This window comes from Corylus avellana, chromosome 5 (assembly GCF_965113065.1).
Source record: "Corylus avellana chromosome 5, dhCorAvel1.hap1.2, whole genome shotgun sequence".
Lineage (NCBI taxonomy): Eukaryota > Viridiplantae > Streptophyta > Magnoliopsida > Fagales > Betulaceae > Corylus > Corylus avellana.
This window is the reverse complement of record NC_142494.1, coordinates 20,174,579-20,191,819: the sequence shown is the minus strand read 5'-3', so window position 1 is coordinate 20,191,819 and position 17,241 is coordinate 20,174,579. Positions and strand designations below refer to the sequence as shown.

The window sequence follows — 17,241 nt, the reverse complement described above, 5'->3', positions numbered from 1 at the left end:
TTAAAGACTCATTTGTCCATCTGGTTTGGATTTGCAACTTTACCAAACGGCTACTTCAATTTAAAAAATCTAGAAGACATGGGCCCAAACACCCGGACATAATGGGTCAGAGACCAAATTGTGTAGAAGCCCAACAACGAAGTAAAGGATCCCACACATGCCTATTAGGGCCATTATAAAGAGTGGCCTGGCATTTGATTCGAGAGTTTGTTCAAAGATAACGGCCGAAAAGGAGCCACGGCAGCTCGCTTCCACCATTTTCAGAAGGTGATGAGGCCTTTGAAAACGTGAAGGAAGAGGTCTTGCCAACAAAAGCAAAAGGTACATGACCCCTAGCTAGCCCAATTACATGCTGGTGAGAGCTGTTAGCGCCGCCGCCTATTCACGTGGTAAAGACTCACCCGAGAACTCCACCGGCCACGGCCAATTCCAGTTATCACCAATGACACAACGACTATGAACCAAGCACATGAGTAGTTTCATAAGAGAACGAAAAAACTGATGGCACTAGATAAACATGACAGCAAAATACTAATTAATGAGCAGGCCACGCAATTTTTACAGCAAGTATAGTTGCATTGCTTGTTTCATTTTACATCTAAGAGCTATGAAATTTCAAGGAGGGGAAAAAAAATAACAAAAATGAACAAGAAATGTAAATTCCATTACTGAAAAGTATCCCAAGTATCATGGGGAAACAATTTGAATGTTACCAAACCAAATGCGAAACAAGGTGACCTGTCATGGTAAGCACTTCAAAAAGAAATCCATAACCAGCAGGAAAAAAGAGAGAGCATGTTCTGAGGTATTAACAGGGGTGAAAATGTCATGTACTTGATGCATTCCAGTGTCTGATTAGTTCAAGCATTCTATTCAGATATGCTACTTTATCTTCTTGAGGAGAGATGATGTCCTAAATTCCACATCATCCCTGATAAAACTCCACCAAAAGTATGAAAGAGGGATGGTGGTTGCGTGCCAAAGAGCATGAGCATCAACAAATCCTCGGAAGGGTGGAAAGTCGTATATCTCCAACAGCATTGCAAGGCCTCCCCCCACAACCACCAACCATAACTTCCAGCGGGATGGATGGCGAGTAACACCGGCCCAAATCGCCCAAACAAGAAGCTGAATAACACCCATAATCACACACACTTTCATGTTCAAACCTGCAAATTGACAAGCTTGTGTAAGGCCACACTCATTAAATAGCACCACCGTTATGCTAGAAGAAGTAGCTTTTCAAACTAAAACAACTTATTTCCCAACGTGACTAAATGACTAGGTATATTGCATTCTTCTCCAAAAAGATGGACTCATACACGATCTAAATAATTCCTTGGTGAGCTACCAAGCAATATATGGTTGGTCAGAGATTATTAGTTTTTTTACAGAATCAAAAGTTCAAAGATAGTAGAGACAGTCCAAAGATAACATTCTCTGTAAATTTTGCATGGATATAGGCAAAGAATGAGATAATATTTAGAGTATAGGCAATTAAGAAACACGATTAGAAGCATTCTCCGTTAATTCTGTGTGGATATAGGCAAACAATGAGATAATATTGACAGCATTCTCTTTTTGCCAATATTACAGATCCGATTTACAGGGAAACCAAAATATATTAACATAATTTAAACAATTTAAGCATACAAAAATAAAAAGATATATTAAAATATTTTGTTTGGACTAATCAATTTTCAAAATCATTTATGTATTTTCTAGTGAGTCTCTATCTAAGGAAGTTTAACACATTTCCACATACGTAGCTCAAAATATCAAGCTTAGCTTAAACAAGGTTGTTGAGATGGATGAGAGAAGTGACAACATAGGATAGGATGAAATAAAATCCACCAAGAGTAGTTACGGTATCAATAATTAAGGACAAAGTTAAGAAACAGTCAAACAAATTAGTGAATTGTGTGGAAAAGGAACCAACTGCTGCACCAGTAGGACAAAAATGATGCCTATATCTTGAGAAAAGATTTTGAAGGAATGGACGAAGATAGAGCAGTAAAAAGAGTAAGCATGACCAGTCCCAAACAGCTGAAATAAGGCTTTGTTGGACGAAACTGTGCAATAAAAACTATTCAGTATAGCAATTTTCAAATGATGCAATCTTTGCTGAAAGGAAACTCTAAAGCTGCCAATAGGCCAACCATGTCTTATGCAATGAATATTGAGATCATACTTGACATAACAGTACCGATAGTTTTGAATAACAATAATATTAGGGGAACATCATTTATTAGAGAAAGGCTACTGGGAAAATGGTTTACCATAATCAAGTTGGTAGAAGTTCAGATACAAGATATGTGTTGTAACAAATGCAAGCAGCGGAGCAGCAACCATGACCCTTGCAGCCTCATCTCTCACATTAAAAGCTCGCAGTATTGCCACAATGAGGCTAAACCCAACTAAGGCCACAGCAGATGAATAATCTAGCTTCTCTGTCAACTCCACATCTCTATATGTAATTAAATCAACAAAAGGTTAATAACGTAATGCATAAAAACAAATAAAAATTCATTGATGATTAATAATTCCACAAGTTTAAAACAAAAGCAGCAGCAAAGAAAGGTTTAAAATAATGAACCAGAATACGTTTTTCCCTCCATGGAGATGTGAACGCAACTGGACCACTGAATATGAAAACAAATTCTGGAGTTAGGGCTACCCCATTTTACAATTTGTGTACCATGAAACTTAATCCACTTTGTTTCAAAGAGCACCAAGAAGGCTGTTCAGTGAGATAACTTGAGTACAAATCTAGGCTAACCATTGTGTGCAAGGCAAAAGGTATTTTCTTGCTCTATGAATGATTTTAGGCATAAACTTATGTCATATGCAAATCTAGGTGATGTCAAGAAGAAAGCTACAGCTCGCCTCAAGAGCTCTTCTCCTGATATTATAATGCAAATCAAACGGTTCAGAGGATAAATGAACATTATTTTTTCTAGTAAGTAGATAAAAGGATAAAATAAAGAGGGCTGCTTACCGACTGTGAAAAACAGCACTCCAGAACCAGGAATTCATCGATAAAATCCCATAGATATGCCACAAGCCAGTATACTCATAATATGTCTTCTTATCAGGCCTCAAAGGCAACTTGTAATGTAAAAGGATGAAAAATGATAGCCAACCGTGAAATTGCGTGGCAAGATTGAGGGCAGACAGAGCAACAGCAACAGGTTCCTAAAAATGAATAACGTTTTTATTCTTAGAATATATAAATAATTATAACCAAGCTAACCATTTCACAACTAAATTGTGCTCTTCAAACAAAAAATTGAAAACCTGGATCCCATAAACACGCCAAAATGGCCATTTCCCATGGTATTTGACAGGCTTATGACCAAGTTGCTCTCTTTCTTCCTCCCTAGCTAGCATGCAGTTGTATCTACAGTCGCTGCGGCAGTCCCATTGTTTCCACCGCAGATAAAGTGGCTCTTGCAGATACCATGGACCATCAATAGATTTTCCGTCAGATGAAAATTTGCAATGTTGGAAGCAATTCTCCCCTACGCATCCAGTTTTCTCGCATTGGTCCACACAAGCCCTGGAAAACCAATGACAATAGCAATGACAGTTGTTGAATTAATGAAAACTGTAATGATGATAAACATAAGCTGCAAAAGGAGAAAGAAAGAAAGGGAGAGAAAAGAGCCACGAATAAACAAATTACAAGACCACCATTACCAAATTAAACCTCGTAGACGCTAATTGTTTTAGTTTGTAGGCGGCATCAGAAATCAGAGGAATATCCAGCTCTCCAGCCTAGACTTATGGATATTGCTTGAGAAGTAGTACATTTTATTTCAGGGAAAATACACTGCCTACTAATCTTACATCCCTCTGGCACCACCAAACTTTAAAAGAGTGCCACTCACCCCCTCTATCTACCACTCCGTTATAGTTAACACCCTCCATTAGCATTATCCTTCAAATTGAACGGAAAATGTGTCACATGATGTCAGGGACTGAACTAGGATTTCAGGTTTGGGGTGGGCAAAAAATTTTTTCAAAAAAAAAAAAAAAAAAAGAGAACAAAGATTTCTTGGGGGGTAAAAATAAATAAAAAAATAATAAAAAAAAAAAAAAAAAAAAAAATTGGTATATCTTTTAGGGGAAATTCTAAAATTTTGGGGGGGGGGGGGGGGGAGGCTACAACCCCCCAAGGCTGCACTTTGGGTCCGCCCCTGCATGACGTGCACGTGCCTTTTTTCGACATAAACTGTCCAAAATAACCCTTTTTTAAGGTTTCTTTTTTTTTCAGTTGGTTTGTTTGAAGTTTCCAAGGTCCCTGGGAAAATAATGCACACCCAACCCCTTGACCAGGATTCCTCACTTGTGAAGATGTTGGAAAGCTTGTTACTTGAGAAGCAAGTTCAAACATGATCACAGTCACAGCTTAAGCCCAGTTCCACACCTTAAGCAACAGCCAAAGAGCCCAAATTGAATTCATATAGGTTTCAACCTCTATGGCCACCAGAAATCATAGCAACACTACCATGTGAACAGACACCATTAGCTAATCAGAACAGATGTTACTCATCCATGGGGACAGAGTGTATCAGGGCTGAAGAAGGCTTGGATCAATGCATTTCTCTTAACCCCAAAGAGCATAGAAGCAGGTAATCGTCTCCCTCTAACAGACAAAACTTGGCCCCACGTGAGCAGACTGTGGTGCAACATACTTCTCAGATGTTCTAGTGGGATCACTTAGAATAGGGCACTCTCACCAACATCAAGTCAGCATTTGCCAATGCACAGCTCAGTTTCATCCAACTCACTACTCTATCGTGCTAATTCCTCTGCCTTGCATGGAGAGAGTAGTTATGATGCCCAATCAAACCAGTTGGAATTCATGGGCAACAAAGAGAAGCTGCCCTTGCGCCAAATGATACCCCCAATTAGAGAGTTTCCGAAGTCATCAAATCCTATTTGCGGCAAGAGCGGGCTCTTACAGAATATGTTTGACACGGGAGGAGGAGGCTATGCTCCAACTCTCTGAACAGTCTTCTTTTAAACCCCAATTTTTGGAGAACTTTGCTTAGGCGAGAGCTAGAGATCGTGGTGTAAGGGGCTGAGTGTATTTTTCCCTTTTATTTCTTAAATTCCATTTGTTTCAACATAAAATATTTTCCTATATTTGGTGCTTCTGAAAATACTAGTCTACTGAAGATATTTCTTGGTCAACTGAAAATTGCATCCAGAGTCTACAACCCCATGCCACCCCGATTCTGTTCCTCACTCCTCTGCACTGCCACCACCACCCCCCCTTCTCCTTCGTCACTCCACAGTACCACCATCACCAAGTATCATTCCCCTGCTTCTCCATGCTACCATCACCACCTCTCTTCCCCTTTCCCTACTCATACACCACCTCCCTCCCTCCTTACTCCTCCACACTGCTACCAACACCTCCCCTCCCCCCACCCCTTCCTCCTCTGCAACTAAATGAGACCTCCAATCCAAAATCCCCAACTTCTAAAGTCTCCAGCTCCACGTTTGTCGTCTTCTCAACTCACAGACTTTGGTGTTATTTGTTTTTGTGGGTTTTTACATAGAAATTTCTCAATGCAAACAAACACCAGAAAATCAATTTTAGGTTTTTAACAAAGCAACAGAATAATTAATATTTCTTTCTTCAAATATTTTCCATAGAATAGGGAAAAACGTTATACTAGAAAAGGGCTGAAGAAGTTTTTAGTTTTAGCTGTGTTTTGCTTCTTATAAACACAAACAACTAACATCAAAACTCTTATTTGTCTCACGACTTCCCCAATTTGTCTCTCTATCACTTACTCACAACCACTATTTAGTATCATTTAATCCAAAAAGAAAAAGAAAACCAATCAAACTTCAAAAGACTACGCAAATTAACAATGAGAAGACAAGGACTCATAAAGTCCCAGAACTCGGTGAGGACCAGTTGGAGGGGAATTTACTCAATCTAATCGATGGTGACATGTGCACACTAAGAGTTTGGAGAGTACAAAATTTTGCAGCAGGGACAAACACTATCATTCTAATAACACTAATTATATGTTAAACAATCACAATATAGACAACCAACATTATCATTCTAATAACACTCAGAGACTATAGACTGTAGGTTTGGTTCCTTAGGTCAAGTTCATTACATTCCAGTGAAGAAAACCACCATCTAAAAGGTTAGAATAGTATGAAAAAGAAAATATTTTAGATTATCACAATAATCTAATTAGTTCTGGAGAGCTAAATAAAATCTAATAAAATTTAGTCATTTCATATGTTATACAGCTAGAATCATCGTCTTAATTGAATTTTTAATATTTGACGTTAAATACTACTACTCCAATCTTCCATCTTCAAATCTACTTGTTGAAGAACCAAATGAACCAAACCTAGGTATCCAAGTATTGCCTTTCTCAATAACTTTAGCCTATGATAACCTCTAGAGTCTAAAGCACAACAAGTCTTTAAGTAACGCAATAATTTCTCAAAAAAAAAAAAAAAAAAATCTCTCTTAGCCAGCAAACTCTACTGCCTATACATTCATGAAGCTCAAACTCTACGCTATTACTCTCCCCCCTTCAATCTCTATCAAGCAGTACAACCACCTCAATTTTACACAAAATTTGGATAAAAATGGTACTTCAAACATTGACCGATTAGGATAATCCGAAATAAAAATAAAAAGATAAAATATGACAAAAGCAAAATATAAAGAAAAAGAAAAACCTTACTTGTAAATCGGATCAGCGTCACCAGAGCTGGCATCGAGAGGACGAACGAGACAAAGAAGTGCGGAGAAGAGCAGAATCCAGTGAAGCTGATCCATCTGATTCGTGGAAAATGGAAAGTCAACAGAGAAAAGGTTTTGGAGATTTCTAGAGAATCAACGGCGAGTGATGAGAGTCGCAATGGCGATGTGACTGGTAGTGTTCCATTGAATCAGATAAGAGGGGTTGAATTTGGAGGTAATTGACTGGTGACCGAGTCGATTGAGCTCGGGGTGAGTCAGTGAGGCGGGCGAGTTTTGGGCGTTTGCGAGTGAATCGAGGGGTGAAGTAGTACAGACCAGAATCTCGTGAGGAAACTGATCTTAGGGGCGATTCACGAGGAGACATGTGGACATGCGGATGCTGTTAGGCATTTACCATAATGCCCCTTTTACATCTTTAGACTTCAGTTGTAAACGAGGAGAGCTTCTTCGCTTTGTGTGTTGAGATTCCATGATGCCATTAATTTTTAAAAAAATTTATTTAATAGATTTGGTCATATACTTCTAATTATATAGTATTTGTGGATCGAGATTCTTTTGTTTCAAGTGAATTATAAAAAAGTCATAAGATGCTCATAGTGTTACATCATTTAAAATTATGTAACAACATATTAATCATGTGACCAGTGACGAACGGATGTAGGCTTTGGAGACACCATTAGGGGTGTACAAGCGGTTGTGATTAGCAATTATTGACTAAAACTGCTAAATGCAACTACCTAAGGCGGTTATTGGATTTTAATAATTACAACTTGTAGGATTTTGACGGTAGGAATCGTAGAATAATTTTTAGAAATGATTTCTCCTGTTAGGGTTGAAATCCAGTGGAGAATAAGAGAACTTGAGAACACAAAACTAACGTACGTAAAATATAGATTGGCATACTGTTTGTATTCTCATGGGACTCTATAAATAGAGTCTCAATCTCAACTCTTGACCAAGAGTTGTATCTCTTGACGGTGTGGGATGACTACACTTATAATAGTGTGATCATCCTATGCACCATCATCTCTCACTTGATCATACTATTATGATTGGTAATAAAACCCTAGTTGTACATGATTACATTTGGTACCATAAAACATGTCAACTCCTTATTTGCTAATGCTTGCAGACAATAATCAGATCATAATATCTTTGATGTGTGCGCACTTATGTTATTTCATATGATTGCACATTTTTACTATATGTGTTTTACTGATGTCATACTAGTGGTGACTTTACTTGCTATGGAATTTAAGCAAATAACATTAATTATCCATAGTTGGAAATACAGTCCACACTTAAACTACAATTAATGATTTTTACATAATAACCACATACGTAAACTTGTATTGAATCTTTCATTCAATTTCTTATCTCCAAGGTTATCCCTATTTGAGATTTATATTGACACTTCTTTCCAATGATTCATTACACTATCGGTATACAGATATTATACCAAACTTAACATAATGCCTTTGAGTGGACTTTATATTTATGTCAGTTTAGAATGTATGTTATTTACAAGTGTCATTCGCCCAAAAATATTTTAATGGGGTGAAATAAACGCATACCATCATTCATTCAGGCATCCCCAAATCCTTATGATTATGCCGTTTTAACCATGTAGCTTTATCTTAAGTTTTCCTTAATCCCATTTTTGCTACATGCTCTCTAAATTTATCTGAAGATAATCCTTTCGGTCATGGGATCAGCTATCATCTATATTGAGGGAATAAATTTAACTTTTATTTCACCTCTCTTCACTATATCTTGAATATAGTGATAACTTATGAATGTGCTTGCCTTTGGAACTTTGAGCTCCACTTTTTATTAAAGAGATGGCAAACTTATTATCACAAAATACATTGACAGGTCCATCTGGCATTTCAAAATTTAAACTTTTAATGAAATGCTTAATCCAAACAACATTGCTTACCGTTGTGCTGCATGATATATACTCAACTTCCATTGTGGATTTTGCAACATAATTTTGTTTCTTACTTAACAAAGAAACAGTTGTACCCCCAAATACGAATACATAGCCGTTGGTAGATTTTCTATCATCTACATATCCTGCAAAATCCGCGTCAGCGTATCCTGCAATGTCTAGATCTTCTAATCCAAAACATAAACCTATGTTTTTAATTCCTTGCAGATACCTAAATATTCTTTTTACCGCTTGCCAATGCTCTTTTCCTGGATTGTATTGGTATCTACTAACCAATCCCACAGCATGACAAATGTCTAGTCTTGTGCTTGTCACAGCATACATAAGACTACCCACAACTTGGGCATAAGGGACGGTTTCCATTTCAAGAATTTCTGTTTGATCTCGAGGACACATTGTTTTGCTCAAATGTTGACCCTTTGAAACGAGTGTGCTTAGAGGTTTACATTTATCCATATTAGACCTTCTAAGTACCTTTTCTATATATTTTTCTTGATCTAATTATTATAATTTTGTGGTCCTATCCCTTGAAATTTTTATTCCCAAGACATAGGTTGCTTCACCCATGTCTTTCATTTCAAACTTAGATGCAAAGAAATTCTTTGTTCTTTGAATCATTTTCGAGCAATTTCCAATCAATAGTATGCCGTCTACATATAATGATAATATAGTTAACTTATCATTGTCATTATATATGTAAACACAATGATCTAGTGCACTTACCTCAAAACCGATCTCCATGATAACCTCAAGAAATTTTAAGTACCATTGTCTTGAGGATTGCTTCAGCCCATACAGTGACTTCTTCAATTTATAAACATTTTCTTCATGTCCATTCACATTGAATCCTTCAGGTTAAACCATATAGATGTCTTCTTTCAATTATCCATTTAAAAATGTTGTTTTTACATATAATTGATGCAACTCTAAATCCATCTTAGCTACTATGGACATGATTATTCTTACTGAAGTAAATTTTGCTACGAGCAAATAAGTATCAATAAAGTACACACCTGGTTGTTGAGTGAATCCTTTGGCTACTAACCTAGCCTTGTATTTATCAAAACTTCCATCTGCTTTGAATTTCTTCTTCAGTACCCATTTACATTCAATAGCTTTTCTTTGGTGTGGTAGATCTGTGAGCTCCTAGACATCATTTTTGTTGATTGAGTTTAGTTCATCATTCATTGCGGAATCCATTTGTCTGCATCATCACCTTTTACAGCTTCTTTGAAACTAGTCGGATCATCTTGTAAATTTATACCGTCTATACTTAGTACATAATGATCTTTAAATATAACTGATGATCATCTTTGTCTTTTAACTCTCCCACTGTTTCCATGATTAGAGCTATTGAGATCTGATCTTCTTTTACTTCCACTGCCCTGGAGATTTGTAATGTTTTCATCTTCAAATGAGCTTTCCATAGGTACTAGTTATGCAGATTCTTCATCTTCTGGTAGTCTAATATCTTTCATAGGATTGATTTGTTTTGAATTTTCTTGTGTAGATACTCCATCTTCTAATAGTCTGATATCTTCCATAGGAGTTATTTGATATGAATTTTCAAGAAAAAAATCTCTACTTTCTATCAATCTCTTCTCAGTATGGTAGAATCAATATCCACTACCATTCTAACATATCCTATGAATTTCCATTCTCATGTTTTATCTTTTAATTTATCCCTTAAAGGTTTTAGGATAAGTACCTGAGCTTTGCATCCCCATACTTTAAATTTTCTATGTTGGGTTTCAGACCTGCCCAGATCTCATAAGGAGTTAAAGGTTTCGATTTTGTCTTAACTCTGTTGAGTATATAAGCTGATGTGGATAAGGCTTCTCCCCAAAAATGGATAGGCAAGTCAGCAAATGCTATCATTGATCTTGTCATTTCTATTAAAGTTATATTTCTTCTTTTTGTAATACCATTTTGTTGGGGCTTATATGGCATTGTGTACAAATGTTTTATCTCATTTTCTTTGCAGAAATTATCCATAGCTTCATTTTCTCCCCTTATCATTATTCAAGGTTTTGATAGATCTCCCTAACTGTTTTTCTACCTCTAATTTGAATTCTTTGAACTTATTAATAGCTTCAAATTTGTTTTTGATGAGGTAGATATATCCATACCTTGAATAATCATCGATGAAGGTAATAAAGTATTCAATTTCTCTGTATGTCTTAGTTCTGAATGGTCCGCAAATATCTGAGTGAATTACTTCTAATAATTCTAATGACTTCTAGTGTTTTGCAAAAACACTTGTTAGTCATTTTTCCTTTAATACATGATTCACATATATTAAAATCTCCATAATTTATATGAGGTAGCAATCCACATTTGCTCATTCTTATCAATTTATTTTTATTAATATGGCATAGTCTTAAATGCCATAGATAAGAACTACTTTCAGACACACGTGAATAATGTGAAATTGTAACTTTATTATCAACTTTAATTAATAACATGTTATCCACTTTTGTACCATTTACAGAAGTATTCCATTTCCTAATGTAGACCTTCCCAGATTTGAATTTGATCCCGTATCCTTTGTTATCTAATATAGGAACTGATACTAGACTTATACGGATACTGGGAGCATACAAAACATCATGCAAAACAATAACTGAATCTTTGACAGAAATCTTACATTTTTCTGCTCCTAACACGTAACTATAGGTGTTATTGCCCATGTATACTTTATGCTCTCCAGCAGCTTTCTCTTTAAAGTCTACAAAAAATTTTCTACCCCTTGTGATGTGTCTTGCTGCTTCTGAATCTATCCACCATAAGCTTGAAGTTGGTTCTGTCATCATTACTTCAATGATTATCATTGCAATCTCTTTCTGTCTTTTATCGCCACCGATTTTTGAACAATTTGCTTTAAAGTGTCCAACTTTTCCACATTTAAAGTATGTTCCTTTAGTTTTGACTTTACATTTTGGCTTACCCTTCCATTTTCTTTTCAACATTTTGGGCTTGCCTCTGAATGTAAGAGCTCGAATGGTCTAAGGTATGTTTTGGACCATCATCAAATTGCTTGATGTTCCTTCTCGCCGCCTTCTTTTCCTTCTCTCTTCTTCGAGTACGAGTAGCATTGGTAGAGAAACCATGAAGACTTCTTTACCACTAAGTGTTAAAGAAGTCACCACATGTTCCAATGATAAAGGGAGGCCTTGACTATGGTGGTCACCTGCATTTTGTCTGATACAGGATGACTAGCATTTGCAAGCTCTTTTGCAATTAATTCCATTTGATTTACAAATTTGCCCACATAATCATTTTCACTCATATGTGCACAATTGTATTTATCTAGTAGAAACTCTACGTGTATGTCAAATCTTAGGCCATACTTTGCCTCCAGTGCTTCCATCATTTCTTTTACAAACTTATGACTTTCGAATAGAGGAATGATGTTGTCCTTCATGTTGTGAAGAAGTGTGGCTTTCACCATTAAGTCGTCTTCGACTCTTCGTCCATTTTTCATGCTTCTTTTTGGCTTCTACATCATTCAGGTCAGCTGGATTGGGCTTCTCAAATGTGAGGTGTACTATGTTTTCTTATGTGTAAGTACATAAGTAATATGTCGTTTCCACATTCAAAAATCCATCACATTGAGACTTTCGACTATAGAAGAATCAATGCTACCTTTAATAGCCATTTTAGAAAGTAGATATAACAACACAATAATAATAATATTTACATTTATAATTTTTCAGTACAATTTTTACAATTGTCAAAATAATTGTACCAATTATTACAAACTAAATAATTGTCTGTGATTCTAATTATTATTACAAACCAATATTTTTTGTAAAAATAAAAATTATAACAACAGCAGCTATGATATCAATTATTTTCGGGATAAGTCAGACACGCCTTGTATTTGTTCAGGTAACCCTTATAATATCCAAAATCTAGATTTGGTGGATTGACCTGTTCACCCGTCCTCAGAAGAGTGCAGCGTTGTATGCCTGTAGGCCACGGGTCCCTGGGGCTCTGCTCAACAGTCCTAACAATCCTTAAAGGATGTGGACCTCTCAGACGTCTGTTAAATGAGATCTCCACTCTAGCCAAATCTATAATAGTGAATGCAACCGCCTTGTGTTGACTTGAATCCAACCAACAGGGTCAGATGAACCTCTGGTTCACACTTTGATGACCTTGATTAGAAGACTCTCCTCTTTCCCAATTATTTCTATGATTATAATGCTGAAAATTATTGAAATTATTATAAACAAAACCTGTAGAGTTGTAGCCCTTTGAATCAGCTTTCCAATAATTTTTGAATGGACCAAATCAGCGCTGAAACGAGCTAGAACGGGCAAAATCACTAAATCTGCCCTAAACCAGCTGGTTTGGGTGAACCGAGCGGTTTGCTGGTGTTGGATCGAGTCTGTTGAAGTCAGTTCTCTTAAAGCGCGGGTTGAATCTTGGGCCGGTTATCGGGTACGGGTGGATTGGCGGGTCAGGCTTCAGCAGCATGGGTTGTTATGCAACGGATCGAGAGGGTCGGGTTCCAATGAGTTGGGCATTAGCGTGGGCGTCAGCGGCGGCTTTTTTGATCTAGGCTTGGGTTCTCAACACGAACTTTTGGGTCGCGTGTTTCCACTTTGGGCCGAAGTGGAAGGGCTGATGTATAGGGTCGTGATATTTCTTTCGGGCATGATCCAAAAGGCATGGAGAGGGTCAGTTGACCCAATCCAAGACCGAAACGGCGTTGTCCCGATTCACTGGGACAATGTCGTTTCCATAATAGGTGCTTGTTTGGTGATGCCCGAAACGACGTCGCTCCGTTCACATGGGACGACGTCGTTTTGAATTGAATCGAAATCACCACTAACCTTGCAACGTGGAACGACATTGTCTGGAGCAATCCTCTCCTTGCAGCGTGAAACGACGTCGTCTGGGGCTGGGGAAGTTACGAATTTTTCTTTTCTTTTCTGCAGTCCGTCGTCTTCTTCCTCCAGATTTCCTTTTTACTCTGAATCTTCTTCCTTTTCTTCAGGATTTGATACTTCTTCTTCTTGATCTTCTTCCTCTGTATATTCTTCTTCCCATGAAGCAGGGTATGAATAAAAATCGTCAGATGAAGACACCTTCGAATTTTTTTCTTTTTCCTCACACTTTCCTGAAGTAAGATTTGCATATGGAGATGCATTTTCAAAGACATCCAAAATATATTTTTGGGGAAAAAGTTTCTCATAATCGTCTTGAAGGAGACTGAGAAATTTTATCCAGTACTTTTGTTCTAACAGATACATTCTCATCAAAGCATCTATGTTGCATGTATATCTCAAACCACCCACAGAAATTACAAGTGGTTTGTGCTCTGGCTTTTGCAAAGACTGATGCAAATTGAGAAAGCCAGTGGTATTTCCTCTGGTTTCTCAAATTCTTTTGTATGTGAATTATTTGATAAATTTCAGATAAAAGAATTTAAGTATCTTTAATCGTTTCTTGTTGTTCTTCAATCTTCTTTTTGTCATCCATAATACTATGCTCTGATATCACTGTAGGATTTTGACTGTAGGAATCATAGAATAATCTTCAAAAAGGATTTCTCCTGTTATGGTGGAAATCCAGTAGAGAATAAGAGAACTTGAGAATACAAAACTAACGTACGTAAAATATAGATTGTCATACTGTATGTATTCTTATGGGACTTTATTTATAGGGTCCCAATCTCATCTCTTAACCAAGAGTTATATCTCTTGACCGGTTACCTCCACCTGGAAGTTTATTACCTTCCTGTAAATATTATATAATCTAGTGTGGGGATGATCATACTTATAATAGTATGATTGTCCTATGCACCATCACAACTGCTTCATTTAGGCGATTTTTGCTTATTTTATAACCAGCAGTTAGCGGTTATTAAAACCAATAACCGCTTTCTATATATAGGCTTTTGATAATGTTTTGGGCCTTCTTTGTAGGGGTGGTTATCGGTCATATCGGTCTGGTTTTGGGGGTTTTCGGTTACCGACCCATAAGTTATCGGTTAATCGGTTTCCTAACCGATTACCGACTGATAAGGATTTATACCAAAAATTATCGGTTAATCAGTAATCGGTTAAACCGGTTTTCCCTTCTTTATTTTTGATTTTTTAAATGCCTCCATCACTATTAACAAAGACAATTAATTTATAAAAAATTGCAAAGATTCTTATAAGAACAAGTTGGTATCAGGTGCGACAGACAACATCATAGATGCATATACAACTATACAAGCCCATTAAAACCAACGAATCAATGAGTCTAGAGATTACCTGCGGGCTGCGAGGCTGTGACTCTATGAGAGAGAGAGAGAGAGAGAGAGAAGGGTGTGTGATGGTGCAACTTGTGAGAGAGTGAGAGAGGGGACTTGAGAGTTGAGAGAGCAGATGGGGGGGGTGGGCGGCAGTTTGTTTGTAGAGGGACTCGTGGTCGAGGGATGTAGGTTAGGGGAAAAGCTTAAAGAGGTATATATATTGAAACTGAAACGACGTCATTTTTGTTTCAATAAATAAAAAAATAAAAAAATAAAATAAAATAAAAAAAACCCTCATCGGTCATATCGGTTTTCCGATAACAATATATTAACCGACCGATAACTATCGGTTCGGTTAAATTCGGTAAAAGGTCGGTAATTGGTAACCGATTAATTTGCTCACCCCTACTTCTTTGACAAGCATATATATATATATATATATAGATGCAGGGGAGGAGGGGGAGGTGATAATAGATGCAGAAAATAAGCAATTGAAAAGCAAAGCAATAGAACCGTCCAAGATGGCGGTAAGACAATTATATAATTAAAATAAACAACTGAAATTAAAAGCAGTTGATAAGAAGGAATCAAAGAAAACAGATAATCGTTATAGATTATATGATAAAACCTTTACAAGAGTAAGCGTTCGGACTTACTGAAGTAAGGGATAGAGAAGAAGAAGAAGAATCTGAAGGGGGAATGGCTCGAGAGTTTCTGGTGAGGGTATAGTCACTCAAAAAACTTCTGCCTTACAATGGGGGAGGGGAGCCCGTTATATAGGCTTGAGTAAAAACATAAACAGTAAATTACAATCATGAGCCGCGTTCATGCGGTCAAAAGCAAACAGTAAAAATTAAACAGTAAAGGCACGTCTAGCGCCAGTCTGAACAGTGAAAGCATCAATCTGAAACAGTAGCTGTTGGCACTGTAGTGTCGGCAGACAAATTTTGAACAGTGAGTGAACAGTGCATCTGAACAGTGATCCTGCGCGTGTCGTCCGGACATGAACAGTAAAAGTGAACAGTGATTTTGCACAGTAACTCCAAGTAGAAATGAACAGTGATCCGTCTAAGATCAAGGAGAAGCAAATCTTGAAAACCAGCCATCACGAGCTGGCTCTGTCTATCTGAACTATTCTGGCCGTTATGGAGCCAGTCTTGAAAACCCCAATTATTCTTCATTATCAAGAGGACCAATAGAGTCAAGATAGGTCTGAATCCATTGCTTCTTTTTAGAACAATATTTGGGGACAGGAGGAGGAGTAGGTGCAGAAAATGGTACTATGGCATCATATCTGCGAGTCATAAGCTCAACTTTTTTAACAATGAGACCAATTTTTGGAGACATTGTCCAAGTTTTGCATTGAAACCAGCGTCTTTCAATTTTTTCTTGATTTCTGGCATATTTCCATTTGAGAAACCAAGGAATTCTGAATTCTCTGGCAAAATAAAGCATGGGAGAAAAAATAGGGTTGTAATGGGTAATAAAGCCTTTACAGGCAACATGAGAAGAGAATAGGTGAAAAGCATAAACAAGAGGATCAGGAAGAACATCAATTGTTAGGCCAAAATAATCCCACCAATGTTTGAACCAAGGGGGAAGCAGGCAATTGAAATCTTCAATGAAAGTAATGAACCAGAAGTGTTTGGACTCAGGATTCTGGTAAAGCATAAAGCGAAACCAGGCATTGACATAGTCATAATAAGATAAGCAAACTGGGGAATTAGAAGATGGAAGGAGTTGAGATGGGTGAGAACCCCATTCTTCAACATAAATGAATTTGACAATATAGGCAATAGTCCCAACAGCCGTTAAAGGGTTGTCTTTCTTGGAAATATTCCTGAATTTGATGGATTTGGTTTTGATTAGAATATCAGTAAAAAATGATAAATCTTTCAGAGGATGCTCAGGAATCCAATGAAAATGGGCAGGGAAATAATTGAAGGCTAGCTGACCAGGAGTCCTGGAGAGATCCTGAGAAGAAAACAAATATTGAGAAAATGGAAGAGTAACCCATGGGAAAGATAAGACAATGGGATTAGAATTTGGTTCCGTCTGAGAACCAGATTGGGAGCTGGATTCCGTCTGGGAATCTGAAGCAAGAGGAATATAACCATGAAAGGCAGAAGAATCTGACTGGACAATAAGTGGGGATTTTCCAAAAACACATGAAGTATGGGTTACAGGTTCACCAAGGAAATTAAGGGGAATCTGATCAAGTGGGATTGAGGGACAAGGCTTTAAAACAGAGTTAACCTTTTCCTTTCCCTTGTTGCTGGCCATTGTGGC

The 17,241-nt window shown here is 37.2% G+C and overlaps 1 protein-coding gene across 1 annotated transcript; it reads right to left on the bottom strand.

Annotated features, from left to right (window-relative positions):
- Nucleotides 1-643: 643 nt before the first annotated feature.
- LOC132182922 (uncharacterized) lies at nt 644-7,093 on the bottom strand. The gene is made up of 5 exons (XM_059596291.2): nt 6,732-7,093; nt 3,298-3,559; nt 2,999-3,195; nt 2,280-2,467; nt 644-1,169 (listed from the first exon to the last, which is right to left on the bottom strand). Exons 1-5 carry the CDS (start codon nt 6,824-6,826, stop codon nt 883-885), a joined length of 1,029 nt encoding a protein of 342 aa, XP_059452274.2. The 5' UTR covers nt 6,827-7,093; the 3' UTR covers nt 644-882.
- Nucleotides 7,094-17,241: the final 10,148 nt, after the last annotated feature.

Bases quoted from the DNA above. Each gene is read 5' to 3' on its own strand.
- LOC132182922 (XM_059596291.2), bottom strand. From the start codon at position 6,826: ATGGATCAGCTTCACTGGATTCTGCTCTTCTCCGCACTTCTTTGTCTC. The intron at 3,560-6,731 runs GTAAGGTTTTTC...TTGGTTTTCCAG, and splicing joins GACGCTGATCCGATTTACAA to GGCTTGTGTGGACCAATGCG. The intron at 1,170-2,279 runs GTAAACCATTTT...GTCAATTTGCAG, and splicing joins CTTCTACCAACTTGATTATG to GTTTGAACATGAAAGTGTGT.